At 38.4% G+C, this 22,603-nt stretch overlaps 1 protein-coding gene across 2 annotated transcripts in view; it reads right to left on the reverse strand.

The window, feature by feature from the left end:
• Positions 1 to 22,603, reverse strand: part of srrm3 (serine/arginine repetitive matrix 3) — an 80,895-nt gene that overhangs the window by 11,596 nt on the left and 46,696 nt on the right. The window contains exons 3-10 of one of the 2 annotated variants that reach the window (XM_058383935.1): positions 18,792 to 18,893; positions 11,569 to 11,697; positions 7,264 to 7,341; positions 6,187 to 6,255; positions 2,969 to 3,004; positions 2,802 to 2,852; positions 2,321 to 2,428; positions 1,771 to 1,921 (exon numbers count right to left, since the gene is read on the reverse strand). In XM_058383935.1, the coding sequence (XP_058239918.1) occupies positions 1,771 to 1,921; positions 2,321 to 2,428; positions 2,802 to 2,852; positions 2,969 to 3,004; positions 6,187 to 6,255; positions 7,264 to 7,341; positions 11,569 to 11,697; positions 18,792 to 18,893 (724 nt within the window). The remainder of the gene's footprint in view (positions 1 to 1,770; positions 1,922 to 2,320; positions 2,429 to 2,801; positions 2,853 to 2,968; positions 3,005 to 6,186; positions 6,256 to 7,263; positions 7,342 to 11,568; positions 11,698 to 18,791; positions 18,894 to 22,603) is intronic. The other variant, XM_058383936.1, reaches the window with a different exon arrangement.

Raw genomic sequence — 22,603 nt, forward strand, 5'->3', positions numbered from 1 at the left:
ATCACGATTTAACATTATTTTATTTATTTATGTTCTTTTCTCAACAGGGAAATGTGTCGATATGAACGATATACACAGTACAGGCGCAGGGGATAAAGTTAAGGTTGAAAAACACTGGAATATTCCTTTAACAATGACATCACTCTCAGCCAATCGACTGGACATCACATGTTACGACGTGCAGCCAGTTGGCTAAAAGTTTTATCAAGGGTAGAGTACATAATCACAACCTTTAATAGATATATATATATTCATCTAAAGAAGAGAAGGAAGACTTTAACAGAGGTGACGCTGCCACCCAGAAGGTAACATGCAGGTCAGAGTGATAGTCCACAAGAAGCAAGTAAAAGAAGCTCAATTTGATAAACCAGCTGTCAGGTTTGTGATCAGTTTGGAGGAAAAAGGGGTCTACTGTGTTACTCAGAACATGAGCGTTCAAACTGTGTTGACAAGAAGAAACTAATACACGTACCCTGTTAACCTACTTGGTCCCGATCCAAAGCATATGAGTGCTTTTTACACAAACAAGACAGAAGAAGTTTGGGCATTTATATATATATATATATTTTTTTTTTGTGGAAAGATACCACCTAAATTAAATAGAGGCAGAAATGAAAAGAGGAATGAAGCAAGCAAGTGAAAAGAGAAAGAGACAGCACATAAGACCTTCTCAAAAAAAAAAAAAGAAAAAGAAAAGAATGCATGCAGATCACTAGGAGGAAAATCCGACTACTGTTTAAGGAATCATTCAAGTATATAGTAATGTTTTTGGTGGTAAAGATACACTGACCGTTTTCATACTTGCTTTTCAACCACAAGGTTACTTGCTTGCTTTTGAAAGAATATTAAAAAAGGAAAAGGAATGAAAGCTGTTAAGCTCTGAAAAATATTAACCGGAGCTTCAGAACAACTACAGACAATAGATGCACAGGCCACTTGTTTTATGATCCAAATAATGTTTTAGGAAGCACAATCCATGGCCTAGCTGGAAGCATAAAACCTTTTTCTTTCAAAGGCAATAAATCTATCCTTGCTAAGCCACTTGATTGTGTCTGAAATTTTAATGATAACTGTACAACATGGCATGTTAAGGGGTAAATGTCATAGAGATCGGTAAGATGTGTCACATGCAACAGTTTTTGTGCCATGTCTGCTTTTGTGTAACTAGATTTTCTAAAACGTCCTTGAACTAAATTGTACAATACCACACATTACTCCATGTATAAAACTTTAGTACTATCAGTGGTAATATTACTCTTTAATTTAAGCAACAGTTGAACTGATTCATCAACGAATTGGATTGATTCAGTGAATTGATTCAGTGAATTGATTCTGTGAATTGATTCTGTGAATTGATTCAGTGAATTGATTCCGTGAATTTATTCCTATTCCTCGGGAAACTTAGTCAGTTGTGATCGTTTATTTCCTTTAAATTACTTGCAGCCTGTGATGTTTGAATACTAAAAAAAGAATCACAAGTTTGTTATCAACAGAAACTGATATTCGAGAAAACCTTACCCAACGAGCACAAAATCCAGCTGGGAATGCAATTAGTCACAAAACGGAGCCAAAGAGGCAAAAGCGAGATACAAAAACATAAAAATAATCAAAAATTAAAAAGAAAAGAAAACAAACCAAACAAACTAACGAACAGTCAGGTCAGTAATGGGGGCATTGAAAGACAGAGCAAGAGAAACCATTTTGGGTGAGTGAATTCGAGTGAATGGTGCAGGCGGAGGGCACAGAGGCAAAATAGAAGAGACTACATACATCGTTGCTTTTCTCGCCCTCTAGCTGGCCGAGTCCGGAGTGTTTGCCGTTCCGAACTCGCTCGCTGTTATGGCCGTTCTCCAGACCGGGAGACGGAGACACGCTGGGACTAGACCTCTTCTGTCTCTCCGTCCTGTACTTCAGGTTGGTCCTGTGTAAACAGTGTGAAATCCTCTCATTAACTAGATGAACTGTGGATCTCTTTCTCCTTTATAAACATGAAATTAGTCCCTAAGGTCACATGACCTCCAGTTATTCCAACTTATACTACAGAAATGTTTAATACTGATACATCCCTCGTTTTATGGGTTTATGCTTTGTGTTATAATATAAGTGAGGTGTAATGTGCTACCTAGAATGAAACGTATCCTTGCGTTTCGAGTCATTTAAGGTCTTTGCATCGTCTATTCATGAGGAAATAACCCCTGACATAGTGAAGGATAAATATTCCCCCGCTCAGGACTTGTGTGGTGAAGGTGAGAGCAGAAGCAGATGGACGATGTTAACAGGAGTGTGTGGAGTGGTCAGGGATGTGTGTGCTTTTCATCACCTGCTGGGGGATCTGGAGATGGTGGCTGTGGATGAGACAGAGGCGCTGCGCGAACTGCAGCAGCTTCCTCTGCGCTGGGGCCTCCTGCTGGTACACTCTGCTGGAGATCTGTAATACACACACACACACAAACGTACACACACATACACACAGACACATACATACAACACACATACAACCAAACGAAAAGTGTGCACAAGCATGAACACAAACACACATGCACACAGGTACAAATGTGCACGAAGATTCACACAACATACACTTAACTTCAACACACAAGCTAAAACTGACAAAAAAGCAATTTCATCTCTTTTGGACAGTTTTAGTCGTCTTTCATTTTCAATTCTATCGATTGAAATCATTTCAGATGCAAAAAAAAAAAAGAAGCCCAGCAGGCTGTCTGTTTTACTAGAGACGTGTAAAATAACTGCACTATACATCTAATTCAGGTGGAACTTGGAAGAAAAAAAGCCAGACTCACTTCTTTCTCAGTTTGCTCTTGTCTTTGTGTTTGTTCTTTGGAGTGCCGGATCTGAAAACAGAAGTGGAAATGATAGCAGCTTGATCATGATTGAGCTCTGAGACAGTAAATGTAACAATCCAAAAAATATATCTAGACAGATATATGTGCAATATGCACATATTTACCTGTGTCTCCTCTTCCTCCTGGACCCAGATGTGGACCTAGGATATAGAGAGACACCGAGAGAGATGGAGCGAGAGACAGGGATATAGGAGACTTTAGTTTGGTTTTTCATGTACAGTGAAAAAGTTGAGACTAAGTGATTTTATCTTGTGCCTTCGAACGAATGGTACAAGAAAATATTTCTCAGTATCAGAAATATTACTGATTTCTGACCGATGACCTGTAATAACTAACCTGTAATGCCTTATGGTCTGTTTATGTTTTAAAAGCCTTCCATGTGTGTGTGTGTGTGTGTGTGTGTGTGTTTTCTAAAGCTGATCCAAAGCCCAAGCAGGTCAACAGTCATTGTGTGTGTTTATGAGGCACAGGAAAGTGAAGGAGAAATCGAGATGAAGCTGTCAAAGTGACACAGGGTGTGAAAAAGAATGGCTGAAACGCTCCTGCTGTGTGCTGAGTTTCCAAGAGTGAGATGGAGAGGGAGAGAGAGAGAGAGAGAGAGAGAGATGGTATCTGGGAAAATGGCTGCATTTAACTCCCACTCTCTATATATCCATCTTTCTCTCTCTCTCTCCCTCTCTTTCTCTCTCTCTACCTCTCTGTCTCTCTCTGTCTCCCTCTCTCTCTCTGCCTCACTCTCTCTCTCTCTCTCTCTCTCTCTGTCTCTCTCTCTCTCTCCAGCCTTTGTTATAGCAGAGAAAAAATATTCTATTGTTATACAAGCAGACCTATTTTAATAATCAAATTAAAATGTTATTTAGATTCAATTTATTTTTAATTACATTTTAATTTCATTATAATAATTTACTAAAAATGAATAAACTCACAAACACATGAATCACTGCAGGAGTGAAATTTTGTCTTGCTTGGGTATCCTCTCCTTGGGTATCTTACTCCAAATAGTAACCCATCATCCAAGACATTGCTTGTATTATTTCAGAGCTATAAGTCTAAACTACATTTATTGGAAGACTTCTTCCTGAGGAAGGCCGTAGCTCTTCAACAGCATACACAATAGTGACCAGTAATCTCAAACATATATTTATACATTACTCTTATTGACATGGCCTCAAAATATTTTCCAATGCAAAACATCAGGAATATAGAAAATCAATCCCACAATTCTCCAGGAAATGTCCAGTACTTCACTGTAAATGACTAAAAGGTCACAGAATGCATCATAATAATAGCTTAGCTTATTGTTGTGTCATTTGTGCTACAGGAACATGTTCTGTAAACTGCCACAGCAATTGTGACAGTGTTTAATGTCAAAAGAGATCATAACAAGAAGAATCAGAAGGATGGAGTTTTATTATCAAGGAAAAAATTGTTTCAGCAGACGTTGGTGTTTTAAATTAAGCAAATTATGTCTCAAACAGCTAAAAGCATCTATTTACATGTATTGTATTTTGTTATTGATTAAATAAATGTAGTCCTCGCTTGTGGAATTTTGGACTTGACTGCTGGCAGTTGTGCAGTAAAAAGGTTGCCATTTTACACAAATCCCCCTCCTTCTATTCTCTCCGCTCCAGGAAGCTATCTGACCCGAGGGACTCGTCTCCCTCCTCTCTCCTCTTTTTTTTCCTTTGCTTTCTAGATCCATAATTGATTGGGGGGATTTTCAGCGAGATGAGACTAATGGCCTGGTGTAAATTCGGTGCAACATGAGAGGCAGAGACAGTCTAGAAGCGGGGGAGGAGTGCGACAGGGAATGAAGGGACGGCTAAAGAAAGAAAGGATGGAGGAGTGTAGGTAATTCGCTGAAAGGCTCATTTTTCTTTGACGCTTTGAAGGTCACATGCCATATTTTATCGAGTTCAGAGAGAGAGAGAGAGAGAGAGAGAGAAAGAGAGAGAGAGACTACTTCTACTTCATATCTCTTTCAAGGCTGATAATTAATGTTTAAGATTAGTATTAAAAAAATCTTTGTGAAATTTAATGTAAGGGCAAAACCTGTATTTCAGGCAGATTTCTAACCTCAGTGTTATTTCATGGAAAAATAGGTTTAGCAAATGTTATTGTCTGCTATTTTATCAACTGTCAGTCTATCTGTGAAATATCTCTTTAGCCTTGAATTAAAAAAAGACAGTCTGGTCAGTCTGGTCGTTTTGCGTAAAAATCACAGGAGATCCAGAAATCTGGTCCTGTCTGGTTCCAATAACCATGCCCTAGTCAGTCACTGGCATCACTTTCCTCTTCCTCATTCTGATATATGAACATTAACCAAAGCTCTTGATCTGTGATTTAATGCACTGCACTATATGCAGATATACAGGTGTTCCTAATAAACTGACTTATGAGCATAGATGTATATTTTCCCTACAAATCACAATCTTAACTCTCTTTTTTTTATTGTAATATATCTGTCAGCATTAAACAATGTCAATGAATTGTTATGAATCTGATGCACAGCTGTAGCTTTACAGCGTATGTCAGGTTCAGGGAAAATAATTCATGGACAATAGGTGTTTCTATTGTATAAAAGAACTATCCTAGTGGCCACAAAACACCCATAATGCACTGTTGTTTTGTGGTTTGATTTGCGTTCACCTTTATTACGAAATACAGCAAGCTAATACGGTGTGTTTTATATAGTTGAACAAATGTTGAGTTTATAGTCAGACTGGTTATATCTTATACTCTGGTTTGATACCTGAGCAATTAAACATGATATATTCGAATAATTAATAAATCATGTTGGGATATGGCCTGATGGGAATTTTTTTCCCCCTATACCAGCAGAACGCAAAGGTGTTTATTCCTCATCCCTCAACAACAAGTTTCCTAGTTTATTTTTTTTATTTCTTTAAGATTTTAAAGATATCATCCTTTTTTTTTTATCCAATTACGGTGACATCTTAGAGAAAGTGGCACATTATCAGTGATATTTTGTCACTCATTCTTAATGCACTTTAATTCATTCTTAATGATAATTTGACTTGAACACGAGCATTAATATTACCCATTCAGCCGGATTTACCGTCAGAGCTGCTGTTATAGAAAAACGTATCAATATCTCGACCCATCAGAATCAAGAATCCGACAACGCTGTGGTATAAATAAAAATAATTATGAGGTCAGCTAAAGGCATGCGTGTTCATGCGAGAGAACGTGAGCTCTGCTGCAAAATATATGGTATATAGTAAATAATGTATCATTTGTAAAATGGAGTATTTGAATGGTGTGACCACACCCACCCACCTACACACACACACACACACACCTGTCTCTCTTGTGCTTCTTGCCACTCTTCTTCCTTTTCCCTCGCCGTGTAGGAGACGAGCTGTCAACCCTGTGTATCACATTAGGACAGACAGAAGAAGTAAAACAGTGGCTCGAGACCACAAAGACGGATCAAACGCACCACCACATTCCCGACATATTAGCATATATATATCCTTCGCAAATCTCCTTTCAATTGCTTGTAGCTGTTGCTTCTGCGCTTTGTCATCTTATAAAATGTATTTTGACTTGTCACTTTTTACCTTCGATGCCACTTCGTCTCGTTCTCCACCTCTTACTACAATGCTTTTGATTGGCAATATATATACCATTCTCTCTCGGTATCTCTCACCTTCATATATTGCTGTTATTTTCCCAGTTGCTTATTTTTACTTTAAAAAGAACTCGACATCAGGCATGTGACATCGTTCTGTCACTCACAAGACTGACTGCATTATAAATACAACACTACCTTGGTAATCTGTCCGTCTAACACAGCTTGGTCTCCAGGATATAGGTTTACAGCAGTAAGAGAGGCAACTGGCACCATTCATGAAAATATGCATACATGTAAGTGCTAACTAACCACAGTGTGTTTAACACTTTTTTTTTTTTTAATGTTTCCTTAAGTAATGCAATTACTAGTTTAAAATGATCAGCACACCCACAACTCATACATGTTGAAGCCTCTTCAGAAAAGCATTGTGCCAGTTCCTGTAATAATGTGCAACAAAGTCGGAGAAACTTCTAGAGGGATTTTGGACCTTCCTCCAGGAAAAAGCACATTTATATTATTAGAGTTGCATTCGAGGACTGTCCACTTCAATTCAGCATCCGTTTTCTCAGGAATAACAATTTGTATGTATAAAATTTCAACAAATGTGACTTGAGGAATGGTTAAAAATTACAAGAATAATCTTTGTTAAGGGGACATAAGAACGTTCTCTGTGTATTGAGATTAATGTTTAAATAATTCTGTTAATCTAATACACTCATACAATTCATAGGTAGATATGATGGTAGGCAGGTAAACAGGAAAGGACGTAAAGAAAACAGCAGTTCTTGCAAGGAGACTCACCGACTGTGTCTTCTGCCCTTCTTCTTCTTTCTTTTCTTAGGTGGAGGAGAAGGTGAGCTGCTGGACTTCCTCTTGGCTCTGAGAATAAGAATAGATGGACAATAAGAAATAATTCACATACAGCAAGAAGCTATGTTGTTACTCAGCGTATGTGTCAGTATGCAGTCCTATCTAAATTTTTTTGGTTTTATCAACTACTTGGTAAATATTCAACAAAATGATGTAATCAAAAGGAGCAACAGCTAAACGGAAACACAATCATAGAGAGACCAGGACCCACACCTCCTACATCACTTATATTTCCATCAACTGTAATCACATCTTCTGATTACTGAATACTAACATTTTAAATTCCATAACCATTTTTGCCCAAGTCTTGTTTGTGCTAGTCTGCCTCTGTAATTTCATGTTCTGGTCTATTCACACATTTAATTCTTTGCTCTTTTTGTTCTCAAGTTTGCCTCTTTTGACATTTCTGTTTTTTTTTTTTTTTTTTTTTTTTTTTTTAATTTGCCTTCACCTGACATTTTTCTCCTGCTTGTCTCATGCCTTTTTTTGCTAATAAGCCACGGTGTTTATATGAACCTGCAGTCGTCTCTCCTAGTGTTGTCAAAGCCTGACAATTTGCAAATTCAAAATCTGCATAAACACAGCTGGATGAAATCCCCACTTGTGAGGAAGTGAACACTTGAGGTTGTTAAATAAGTCTGTGATTTTTTTTTATTCCGTGTGCATCTGTGAGCATGCTTCATTTTCATATACAGTTCTCAAGGCTCAGGCATAAGAAAACTAGTCCTTCACAGTTTGTGGTTTTCGTGACCTGCGGTTTTTCAGGTGATTAGTAAACTCTTTTTAAGCATAACTTCAACAATGCTGGACTCTGGAATGCTGGAAATTTTTTACTTTCATATCCTGCAGTTTACAGTAGAATTGTAATGTGTTCTAACCACATCTCTCTATCACTTTCTCCTCCTTTTCTCTTTATTTTGGCTTAATATCTGTTTATGTTTTTTTTAAATCTTATGGGTTCTAGTTAAGTGTTAAAATACTGTACAATTACCTGTTTTACACATCCTTTATACTATACTGTACTATACTATACTATACCACACTATTCTGTACTGCATTATACTATACTATACTGTACTATACTATACTATACCACACTATTCTGTACTGCATTATACTATACTATACTGTACTATACTATACTATACCACACTATTCTGTACTGCATTATACTATACTATTCTGTACTATACTATACTATACCACACTATTCTGTACTGCATTATACTATACTATACTGTACTATACTATACTGTACTATACTGTACTGTACTATACTATACTATACCACACTATTCTGTACTGCATTATACTATACTATACTGTACTATACTATACTATACCACACTATTCTGTACTGCATTATACTATACTATACTGTACTATACTATACTATACCACACTATTCTGTACTGCATTATACTATACTATTCTGTACTATACTATACTATACCACACTATTCTGTACTGCATTATACTATACTATACTGTACTGTACTATACTATACTATACCACACTATTCTGTACTGCATTATACTATACTATACTGTACTATTCTATACTGTACTATACTGTACTGTACTGTACTATACTGTACCACACTATTCTGTACTGCACTGTACTGCACTGTACTATACTATACTATACTATACCACACTATCCTGTACTGCACTATACTCTACTATACCACACTATTCTGTACTATACTGTACTGCACTATACTATACCACACTATTCTGTACTGTACTGTACTATACTATACTATACTATACTATACTATACTATACTGTACTGTACTATACCACACTATTCTGTACTGCACTGTACTATACTATACTATACTATACTATACTATACTATACCACACTATTCTGTACTGCACTGTACTATACTATACTATACTATACTATACTATACTATACTATACCACACTATTCTGTACTGCACTGTACTATACTATACTGTACTATACTATACTGCACTATTCTGTACTGCACTGTACTATACTATACTGTACTATACTGTACTGTACTATACTATACCACACTATTCTGTACTATACTATACTATACTATACTATACTATACTATACTGCACTATACTATACTGTACTATACTATACCACACTATCCTGTACTGCACTATACTCTACTATACCACACTATTCTGTACTATACTGCACTGTACTCTACTATACTCTACTATAACACACTATTCTGTACTGCACTGTACTATACTGTACTGTACTGTACTATACTATTCCACACTATCCTGTACTGCACTATACTCTACTATATCACACTATTTTGTACTGCACTGTACTATACTGTACTGTACTGTACTATACTATTCCACACTATCCTGTACTGCACTATACTCTACTATATCACACTATTTTGTACTGCACTGTACTATACTATACTGTACTGCACTGTAATATACTATACTATACTATACTATACTATACTATACTATACTATACTATACTATACTATACTATACTATGCCACACTACACTATACTCTAATAAACTATATACTTTACTATCTGTAAGTTGAGTTATTTCAACTATACTTCTTTCTTGTTAGATTGAAACATTTTACTACTCATCTGAGTAGCTTCTTCAGTCTATACTACTATATTACACTATACTACACTACACTATACCACACTATATTGTACTATAAAAAACACACTACACTATATATACACTACACTTTACTATACTATGCCACACGACACCACACTATGCTACACTATAACATACTATATATTTATCGCAGGGAGTTCCGTTCCAAAACCACCCGCGATAAACGAAAATGCTTTTTTTTGTTTGTTTGTTTAAGCCGTAAATTACCCTCCCACACTCTTTAAATACACACAGAAAACATTTGCAAGCATATAGCGTAAAAATACAGCATACACAGAACAAAAATAAAAACACTCAGGACAGTGACACGCAAAGAACTGGGATGATGGAGAATTCTGCTTCCCTTTCCCCAACTGCACGCATAGCCAGCAGCCAATCACAACCGTGATTAAATGAATGGGGCATTCCGAAAGGCCGGACTTGTTCCTCCAGCCGTACAATATTTAGATTTTCAGCATCCCCTCACCGCGCTTTCCTAAACAACGCTACATGTTCTTATAAACATTTTACTTCATTTTCAATTAATGTTTATATTTTGTAATTAAAAATTATATTTTCATTAATAAATTACCTTATTTCAACGTAAAAACAATTCACTGTAAGGTTTGCGAAACCCACGATGTATTGGGAAAATCTGCAAAAAAAAATAGTTATGTTCCAAATAAAAATCCGCGATATACCGGGACCGCGATAAACGAACCGCGATATAGAGGGGGATTACTGTATCACAGCAATAACTACTATGCAAAGTTTTATTTCGATGGGGTTAGTTTCTTTTTAGAAAGACAAGAAAACTTAGCTGGACATGCTATTAGAATCTACTACTAAAGCTGGAACTTGGGAGTCAGAAAAAGGTCCATGATGATATGAATAACATAATAACATTTTTGTAGAGGTTCGAGACTGTTTGTGTGGTTTTTGAGATGCTGGGTGGGAAATTTGCTGAAACCTGGCACCTCTGCCCTCAGGCTTCAGCAAGCTGTTCACTCCTGTGACTTGTTTTGTTTCATCCTTTGGGATTCACACCTATTGTGAAGCTGTTTGGCAAGCTTAAAACAAACTAGGCGAAAACAAACCAAATAACCCAGATACTCTGTCTATATTCCTATTAGGATACATTAACAGTTCAATTCAAATAACATAAATATATATATGCGGTTACATCCCTATAGCAGATAGTACAGCACTGTACAAAAGGTTACACTAATTCTCATTGTTAGTGTTCAATGCTGAAACACTGTACAATGCAGTTTTGAATATAACCATGGCAATCCTTGCAATGCCTTTTCCATCACCCTTTATTCTTTTTATGAATATACTTTTCCATTTCAGCAAAGCCTAAAACCCTTTTAGGCATTTTTTATTATTTCTGCAGTTTCCATTCAGGTTTTGTTATGCAAATGTAATATTCCCAGGAGCCGCATGGGAATAATTTTCCTGCATATCAGGTCTTGATAATGCAGCAACACTGAGATGAATGCTTCCTGATTCTCACTCAATAGAGAGTGGTGAATAGGATAGATGTATATAATCTGCCTCTCTCTCTCTCTCTCTCTCTCTGTACACTCAGTACATTTTGTGTTACCTATAGTCATCGTGGGTGACAGAATCCCGATCGTAGTAGTCTCCATGCCAGTCGTAGTCGTCCTCATAGCCATCAGGGAACCCACTGCCCTCTGCATCCTCTTCAGCACCATGGGGTAAAACTGTCACCCTGGGAATTGGGAAATCACGCACTCTTTATAATAATATGTGAAGTAACTTCAGTACTAAATGTCTTGCTGATGTTTTAGTTGTACAAATAACAAGCTGGTTGACAAAAATCACAGCAACTGTTTTCCTTGGTGCTCATTCTTTGAGCATAGCCAATAAAGGTGAGAAATAAACTGGTTTTAGTCTTACTTTTCCAGCTTCTGTAGCAGATCTTCGGTTGCAACCAATCAAATGCAATTATGTAAATTATTTAGCTAAAGGCAGCTCACCGGACCGGAGACTACAGTTGCTCCAGGGCTCGAGTGTTTTGACAGACTTTCATACATTTTTCATTTAATTTGCCGTCTCTGGTCTGAATAGCAAATTCACAATGGTTTATTTAAAGAAAATGACAAAATGTCCATGAAAAAAACACAGACATAATAAAGAAATGGCGCGTTTATTCTGTCTGAATCAAACTTGAATCAGATATCTCATTTTTATTTCTCACCGAGTCGAAAATGCTGTGAAACGAAACATAACCACTTCAAATTTTTCCTGATTAAAGCATTGAAAGGTAGTGGTCTTGTCATCATTCAGGCCACTAGATTTATGTAACTAGACATCTGATCTAGGAGATGCTGTTGATTCTGTTAGTAATGTGAACTGTAAATACAAGGTGTGCATAATAAGTCAGAAACTGAAATGAAATCATTTGTTCGGTTGTATTTAGTATTCGGGGGAATATTTCTATAGTCCTTGTAGTGATTATAAATATAAAAAATCAGTCAAAGGTTTGGACACACCTTTTAATTCAATGTTTTTTTGTTTAGGGATTTATTTTCTACATTCTAGAACAATACTGGAGATTTCAAAACTATGAAATAACACACATGGACTTAAGTAATCCATATGTAATGACAACAAAAAACAGTCAGTTGTTATTTTAAGACACGAAGGTCAGGTGTTCTGGAATAGTTCTTGCAAGAACAGTATTGTCAAGTGCATTTGCAAAACCCATCAAGCACCATGATGAAACTGGCTCACATGAAGACCATCCCAGTTAAGCAAGACCAAAACTTACCTCTGCTGCAGAGGGGAAGTTCATTTAGAGTTACCAGCCTCAGAAATCACCAATTAACAGCACCTCAGATTAGAGGCGTTATGAAGGCTTTACAGAGCATCAGTAGCAGACATATCTCAACATCAACTGTTCAAAGGACATTATTGTGGATTTCGGCCGCCTTCAGGATTGTTTTACAATGTAGAAAGAAATAAACATCAGGAAAGACCATGGAATTAGAAGGTGTGTCCAAACTTTTGACTGGTAGTGTACATACACTATATTGCCAAAAGTATTCGCTCACCTGCCTTGACTCACATATGAACTTAAGTGACATCCCATTCCTAATCCATAGGGTTCAATATGACGTCGTTCCACCCTTTGCAGCTATAACAGCTTCAACTCTTCTGGGAAGGCTGTCCACAAGGTTTAGGAGTGTGTTTATGGGAATTTTTGACCATTCTTCCAGAAGTGCATTTGTGAGGTCACACACTGATGTTGGACGAGAAGGCCTGGCTCTCAGTCTCCGCTCTAATTCATCCCAAAGGTGTTCTATCGGGTTGAGGTCAGGACTCTGTGCAGGCCAGTCAAGTTCATCCACACCAGACTCTGTCATCCATGTCTTTATGGACCTTGCTTTGGTCACTGGTGCACAGTCATGTTGGAAGAGGAAGGGGCCAGCTCCAAACTGTTCCCACAAAGTTGGGAGCATGGAATTGTCCAAAATGTCTTGGTATGCTGAAGCATTCAGAGTTCCTTTCACTGGAACTAAGGGGCCAAGCCCAGCTCCTGAAAAACAACCCCACACCATAATCCCCCCTCCACCAAACTTTACACTTGGCACAATGCAGTCAGACAAGTACCGTTCTCCTGGCAACCGCCAAACCCAGACTCGTCCATCAGATTGCCAGATGGAGAAGCGCGATTCGTCACTCCAGAGAACGCGTCTCCACTGCTCTAGAGTCCAGTGGCGGCGTGCTTTACACCACTGCATCCGACGCTTTGCATTGCACTTGGTGATGTATGGCTTGGATGCAGCTGCTCGGCCATGGAAACCCATTCCATGAAGCTCTCTGCACACTGTTCTTGAGCTAATCTGAAGGCCACATGAAGTTTGGAGGTCTGTAGCGATTGACTCTGCAGAAAGTTGGCGACCTCTTCACACTATGCGCCTCAGCATCCGCTGACCCCGCTCCGTCAGTTTACGTGGCCTACCACTTCGTGGCTGAGTTGCTGTCGTTCCCAAACACTTCCACGTTCTTATAATACAGCTGACAGTGGACTGTGGAATATTTAGGAGCGAGGAAATTTCACGACTGGATTTGTTGCACAGGTGGCATTCTATCACAGTTCCACACTGGAATTCACTGAGCTCCTGAGAGCGACCCATTCTTTCACAAATGTTTGTAAAAACAGTCTGCATGCCTAGGTGCTTGATTTTATACACCTGTGGCCATGGAAGTGATTGGAACACCTGATTCTGATTATTTGGATGGGTGAGCGAATACTTTTGGCAATATAGTGTATATATGTAATATGCAGAGTGATTTATATTATAATGTATTATAGTGTATTGTACTTTATGTGTTGCATTTTGGCCCTTATTACACAGAAAAAACTGGAAAAATCCCATTGTTTCACTTGTTTACTGACAAATATCTGAGAAAATTCTGTGAAAATGATCTGCCTTTTTTTTTTCTGGTCGCTCTCAGCGGTTCTATTAACTACTCTGTGAATTGAGATATTGAGATGGTGTGTGAAAGCAGGATAAGTGACAAGTCTGAGAATCTACAGGTGAAATTAGATCAGGAATGAAATCTTAACACAAGTTAATGTTTCAAATATCCAGACGTATGCTATAATTAGTAAAATTCGGACCTAAAACACCACCTTGCTGTTCCATCTCACTCTATATCACTCTGGCTTTGCGTCATTTGCGATCTTTAATTGTTGTTTGTCCTTCTCTTATAATCCATTATTGTCAGTTTTGCTTTCCCTTATGTTGTCCTTGTACAACAAGTGAGATAGGGATGGTTATCAAACAGCATCTAGTTTACACACACACACACACACACACACACTTAGGATTTGTGCATAAGGAGGATTAGAGGGAATGCTACCATCTGCATAGACATCCTGTTTGTGAGCGTGTGTGTGTGTGTGTGTGTGTGTGTGTGTTCAAATCAGGATACATTAAGCATTTTGCATGTTAACATTGCACTTTGTCCTATTTGCTCCCCAGCGTCTTTTCCCTTGGAACGTACTGGAGTCGTTTTGCGGTCTTACTATTGTAGTTACACACTTGCTAGTCTACGTAGAGCAATTGCTACGAGCGTGAGTTCCTTTGATGCTAAAACCAGCAAGCCTTCAGGGACGCTCAAGGACTTAACTGGAGGCTTTACTTCTTTAAGACGCATAACCTTTTTGTCATCTCCCACTTGTCTTCGCTTCACTTCTACTCCATTAGGATTTGACTGAAAGATCATTCTTAGTACGGCAAACGCTTCATAGCTACACACTTTACACTGTTATTTTCACTGATTTATTTAAAGCGGTTCCTGAATAACCAGCCTTAAGCTGTGTACCTGAATAATTAGCATGAACTTCAGCTTACCTCTTTTTTTTTTAGTGCATTAGCATACTGTACAGTTTTGAATGCTTCCTGCCTTTGCGCTTCTTTTGCAATGACCTTTGTCTCCTTAAACAAACAACAACACATATATCCTCTGGTTATGCGACAAAATCTATCCAGTCAAACTAGAGCATGAAGAGTTCATTTTTATAGCAGGTCACCCTCTGGCTGAATGACTTCATATTCATCTCTGTCTGCTTTTGAGGCCTGGAGCATTCAAAGCAATGAATAACAGGTCCACTTCAGTTAGCATGAAGCTCTGTGCTTTACTGCAATACAGAGAAACAATCTCAGCATGCCTCTCTTTAGCTTTCGATGGATTTCGATATAATGCAATAAGCCTAGTCAAAAGTGGCTTTAATACTGAGATCTGTCACCCCAAATATCTCTCATGGGTAACTTTAGACTTTAATATATCCCAAATTAGGCTGTTGTTCCCCACGAAATAGCTTTTTCTAGATTTCAGTCTGGACGAGAAGCACGAGCAGCAGAGCTACAGAATATAAAACATTAGAGTTATATCCGGCATAAAAGTTTTAAAAATAAATTGTAAAACTTAAACCTATTTAAGGATTTGGTCCTAACTTTTAACACCAAAAGTATTGGAATGCCTTGAGAAAATATTAAGACAATAATTCAAAATTTCATTACATTATTTGCTCTTCTAAATAACCTCTAAATGATACTGGAAATCAGGGTATATTACCAGGGCTACTGGACACTAGGGAGCCCTCGATGAGAGTAGATTTAAAGTTAATGATTATGTTATTATTCTGTGATTAGTTAGGCCCTAACTGGTTTTAAATGAAGCATTAAATGTGGATTAAAAAATACATGGATAACTGTAAACCTGTGTGACAGTCTCGGTGAAAAGAAAATTTGATAAGAAAGGAAAGTGAAACCAAAGAAGGTTAATTTTTTTTTTACTGCAAACCAAAATGGGCCAAAACTGCATGTCAAATATCCTCTGTGCACAACCTCACTAATGCTCATGTGCCTGAATGGGTGCATCCCGACTCATGTGGCTCATTCTGCCTTTCCAGAAAATTGGATGCTGTAGCAAACAGCAGCAAAGAAGGGACGAGGTCTGTATTAATGCCCATGATTTAGAAATTTCATTCATGAAATTCCAGAAGGATCTTCATTAAATACATATAGGTGTGATGATCAGGCATCCATATACTTATGGGTTATACTTATACATATACACCGATCAGCCATAACATTACGAGCAGTGACAGGTGAAGTGAATAACACTGATCATCTCCTCATCCTGACTCCTGATAGTGGGTGGGATATATTAGGCAGCAAGTGAACATTTTATCCTCAAAGTTGATGTGTTAGAAGCAGGAAAAATGGGCAAGGGCCAAATTGTGATGGCTAGACGACTGGATCAGTGCCAGAAAACTGCAAAAACTGCAGCTCTTGTGGGGTGTTCCCGGTCTGCAGTGGTCAGTATCTATCAAAAGTGGTCCAAAGAAGGAACAGTGGTGAACCGGAGACAGGGTCATGGGCGGCCATGGCTCATTGATGCAGATGGGGAGCGAGGGCTGGCCCGTGTGATCTGATCCAACAGACGAGCTACTGTTGCTCAAACTGCTGAAGAAGTTAATGCTTGTTCTGATAGACAGGTGTCAGAATACACAGTGCATGACGGGTCAGGGCTGTTTAGGCAGCAAAAAGGGGACCAACACAATATTGTTGGCAGGTGATCATAATGTTATGCCAGGTTGGGGTATATAAGGTTGCACAAATCCACTTGTCATATCCCATCGTGGGAAAAACCAAAGTGTTTTCAGCCCAAAAGATCTAAATAAGTGTTACATTTTATCTCCATTAGATTTCCCAACTCCATAAGAAAAGGCTTGCATAAATGAAGAACCCTCAAACTTAACCCTCAAATGCAATTTCTAAATTCTAAACATTGGTCCGTTTGTCCGTAAAGCAAGACTGCAAACTACTGGATATCATGAACACAATGCAAAATTTGGTTAGCAATCTTATATATATATCTCGCATATTTATACTGTATAGTCTGAAAGTGAAAGAACACGCATATAGCTTGAATTAATTCTTCATGGAGATCCTGCACAAGTGTCCCCAAGTGTGTTAAATATTAGAACAGAAACATGATAAAGGCTCAGGAAAGAGTGCACCAAATAAGGGGTGCCAATAATTTTGTAACATTAAAAACTATGCTTTTCCTGCTATGTATATATACATCCTTTTCATAAACGGTGGCAATCATTTTGAATCTGACTGCGTACAATATGGAGGCTGTGGCATTTAGATAAAAAGAATATGGGATGAGAGAGGGAGAGGATGAGTCTGGGTGGGTGAGCGATGTGATTTTATTAAGCTGCTGTCCTACAGTCACATCTCTAATGTATGGTTGCCGTGGTATCGGCAAGGCCACACTGTGGCATTAACAGAGGGTCATTTTTCACCTGCAAAACAGCAACGTCAACACTCTGAGGAGCTCAGGATCCGAGACAGCAAATGAGGAGAAGAAGAGGATTTATACGAGTGTGTGTGTGTGTGTGTGAGAGAGATAAAGAACACCTAAGATAACATACGAAAAGCACTCACTGCATACAGAATACAGAATTACACATTACCCTGCAGTAACAACACACTTAGCAGGAAATGTAAGGATATGTAAGAATACGTTGTACTTCTTATACACTTATATTTACGTTTACAAAACAAGGTAGTACCTATAATCATTTACTTCATAGCTCTCTTCTTTCTTTCCTGCGTAGCTTCACCTCTTGACTGTTACAACCCTCTGTTCGATATAAACTACGTCTCCTCACAGAAAACATCATTGTGTAATATAAACCCTGCACCTGGCAAATGAATGCTGTTCTAGAAAATGAATCAACGTCTTCTGACCAGTCAGAATTGAGAATTGATGAGCGGTGTGATACAATAATAAAGGAGTATTGCAATTTCAATCCTGATAATATTATAGTAAGGCAGGCGTCTGAGACCGGCTCGGGCCCCTCACTATTAGTTAGCGGACTCATTAGTTATATAGAGGGTCTGAGGGAGGCGCGCACGTGTGTGTGTGTGTGAGAGAGAGCATGTGTGTTGCCACTGCAGGAGCCACAAAATTCAATAATGTCTGAAAGTGACTGATGGTCAAATAGTTCCATTGTGTCTGTGTGATAATGTATGTGTGTGTGTGTGTGTGTGTGTGTGAGATGGTGGTGTCAATTTCATTTCATTTTTCAGCATGAAGCATGGAGGGCACCCGACTGGTTCTATGATTAAAGTGTACTTAATATTAATGATAGAGTTATTTTTATTGAGGATATATTACTCCCATATTTATAATCATAATGTGAGTGTGTGTGTGTGTGTGTGTGATAGAGAGAGAAAGAGAGAGAGAGAGAGAGAGAGAGAGAGAGAGACTCACGGTGGTCTGGAATTAGATCCCTCTCTGGTTATGACTCCCTCTTTCTCCATCAACATCTGCCGAAACGTCCCGACCTTCTGCCTTATCTCCTCTTCTGAGTACCTGCATGTAGAACACATCAAATGAGTGAAACGTGACAAACAGACGTGTATGTATATTCCCAGGATTCATAAACAAATAGGACAGAGATGCTCTGACAGCACAAGGTCCGTCACTCCTTTTACTTTCTCACTCTCTCTCTCTCTCTCTCTCTCTCACACACACACACACACAGTATAAACACACACAATCTCCACGCTTGATATCATGTCCATATCAGTCTACTACAGAATAATAAATGACATGGTGTGCGTCAGAAACCCATGACAGGAGTCGAATAACGCGACAAGGCACAAGGCCATGACATACATGTAACGTGTCAAGCGCTGTAATAGAGATGTCATACACGTAAAAGAAACAGGTCACAGGATCATCGTGTGTCAGTCAAAAATCATGACAGTACAATACTGCATGTCAGAAGCCTTTCATCAACCAGTTAGTCATTAGAAGTAACACAGCAGCCATTTTATTACTTAAGAATGTCTTAATTTCTTGTCAAGCTGGAATGGTTCAACTGTTTGATCAGAAAAAAAGATTGAGATATATAGTTATATGCAGCATTTTTATGGAATAAATGATCGTACACAGTCAATTTTTTCCTTTGACACATTTAATGGCGTCTCTTGAAGCCGTCTTTTCACTAGCATGAATTCCCATTCAGAATAGCATGTTTTCTCGTCCTAGTTTTGGTCTGTCCGCTAATGTGGGCACCTTGTTCTTAGTCTTAGTTGAGTCTTTAATTAGTTTGTATTTTATACACTCCTGTTTCTCGTGTTGTCGCAAAACCTTATACAAAGCACACGCATGCTTCTAAGCCGCTTTTTTATTTCAGTGTAAATCCAGTTTCTCTACTCATACCTGCTCTCTATGTTGACTGTAGATTGTCCCGATTTGGACGTACCCTTTTACTGATTTACTGATCTAGACTCTAAGGAATATGATAACAGTTTTTGGTGTTAATGTCATTTCTAGTGAAAGTCTTGACACAGTAACACAACAATCCTGCATGGTGAAGACTCTCAAGCTTTCTCCGTCCATGCACTGTGTAACAGTCCTTAAATGCCAGCCAAATTGCCCGAGAGCTCACATGATGCCAGTGTATATTGTTTATTGGTTAGAAAGCGGCATTGTGACTAGAAAGCATCATAAAACAATACGCATTCTCATCTATTTTAATGCACACTTACAGTACAAATAACAGGCGTGGTAATAAGTAATAAGCAAGGTCCTTATGCAGATCACTTACGCGTATCATGTTCCATTGTAACATGGAACATAGTCCACATCGTATTTTATTACATCATCTTATTTCTTCTTATAACTTCTGTAATTTAGTTTGTTTATATGCACCGTCTTAGACACCACATTTCATCCCGAATAACATCAATAACATCATTATTAAGCACAGAGATGTTATGTAAAGGCTCAGCAAACCTGCATTCTTTTCAAATTTCTTATCGTTCAAATTCATCAGCAGGCTGAACACTCTTAGAGGTGAGTACTACTGCATAAGTACAGTATATTGCATATACACTGAACAGGCATAACTTTATGACCACCTGCCTAATATTGTGTTGCTCCCCCTGTTTGCTGCCAAAACAGCCCTGATCCGTCAAGCACTGTGTATTCTGACACCTTTCTATCAGAACCAGCATTAACTTCTTTAGCAATTCGATCAACAGTAGCTCGTCTGTTGGATCGGATCACACGGGCCAGCCTACGCTCCCCACGTGCATCAATGACCCCTTGACCGTCCATGACCCTGTCACTGGTTCATCACTGTTCCTTCCTTAAACCACTTTTGATAGATACTGACCACTGCAGACCGGGAACACCCCACAGTTTTGGAGATCCTCTGATCCAGTCGTCTAGCCATCACAATTGTCAAACTCGCTCAAATCCTTACACTTCTAACACATCAAATTTGAGGACAAAATGTTCACTTGCTACCTAATATATCCCACACACTAACAGGTGCCATGATGAGGGAATAATCAATGTTATTCACTTCAGTGCTCATAATGTTATGGCTGAACGGTGTATAAGCTCATTCGTTGCTTGACCAGAGCAAGAAGGAAACAAACCCATCCCAAGATCAGCGTTAGCTGTGCTCTCTTCTTGAACTCCTGATCACAGATGGTAGTGGAATTGTTGGCATTCAAACTCATATTCACTCACAGTTGATCCACTCAGAGCCAAATAAACCGCGTATGAAGGGTGAACGAAGGGTATTTTTATTCCTTCCAATATGCTGGAACACATTCGCTGTCGTGTACGCGTTAAACCTGGGTGTGAATACCCACTGTGCCTTCACTGTGTCTATTTTTACATCAGCTAATCATCCAGGAAGGCCAAACTCATTAAGCTTGCTTTCAAAGTAAGGAGAACAAATGTCTTACAAGACAGGGATTATCACCAACTCATTAGGAAAACAGGAGGCATGACTGAAGTATGTCCAAGACATTCTGGGTTCTCTGACCTGGTGACTGAAAGTCGCTGCAAGGGCTGATCTTTTCCTTGCCACTTTTAAAAATAGACAAAACGTGCTTGTTTCTTTAAAGAGCACTCTCCGAGGATAAAGATTTTGGACTATATTTTGAGCTTAGTATTTTTATACAGTGGATTGGATTTTCCTAATCCAAGCCTTTCACTCTAAATAACAGTGCCCTAATCCACGTATCCCACTAACTATTTCCATGATTCATGTAGAAAAATGTCCATCACTTATAAAAGTGTTAAAATGATAAATATAACACATACAGGAGGTCTTCTGACTCCATCATAAATAATTATCCTAGTAGCAGATAGCAGATTAATCTGGGCCTCTTTCCAATAAAATATGGATGTCCATCCAAAATAAATCCCTTGCGAGCAGGACATCTGTGTAGCTTAATCTCTAACTAAGGAGGCGACTGTAAGGACAAAGTCAAAGTCATCCATGTAAACATGCAGCTCACGTGCCTGGAATCAGCTGTCAGCCACGACAGAAGGAGGAAAGCGTAATAGGTCAAGCTATTGTCTGATCAGAGATCAGATCACGACCTCGCCACATGGAACGCGGCATCCTGAGATCTGATGTGTCGGGATACAAGGGGGGAATTTATAATGCGCTCAGTGTAAATTTATTGCTTTCAGATGGCTCCTTATTTTAATATAGAAATAAGCCATTTTTTATTTTATCTCCTACATGACAGCAATATGGAGAACACCGATATAGGGAACAGAATTGATTTATTCACTGACAGCACAGTTTGGCCATTTTTCTCTTGCAGAAGACACATATACAGCATTTCATACATCTTAACCAGCTGGATCCTGTGTGGAACCACATCCCATTTACATTTATTCATTTCAATAATGCTGTTACGCGACTTGACTTACAGTTGAAACAAGGTCAAGAGCAGAAGCTTCGCTTTAAATCTTTTTATTTATTTATTTATTTATTCATTTTATCATGCTCCTTAAAGCCAAAGATTTTTTCATAAATCTTCAATCTTCAAAAAATGTCTCTTTGTAAATGCCAAGAGATAATCAGGTTGCAAGCAAGATGTCTGAAAAATGTAGAAAAATATGACACTGATTCCAATTCCACAGAAAACCACTTCGGCCTTGGTAACACTGGTAGTCTGGACACACAGCAGCATGTGCATTATGGTGCGTCTAAGAGATTCCCAAGATTCTGTATATATGGTGCAATGGTTATGTCATAAAGT

Source organism: Hemibagrus wyckioides, linkage group LG28 (genome assembly GCF_019097595.1).
Source record: "Hemibagrus wyckioides isolate EC202008001 linkage group LG28, SWU_Hwy_1.0, whole genome shotgun sequence".
Taxonomy (NCBI): domain Eukaryota; kingdom Metazoa; phylum Chordata; class Actinopteri; order Siluriformes; family Bagridae; genus Hemibagrus; species Hemibagrus wyckioides.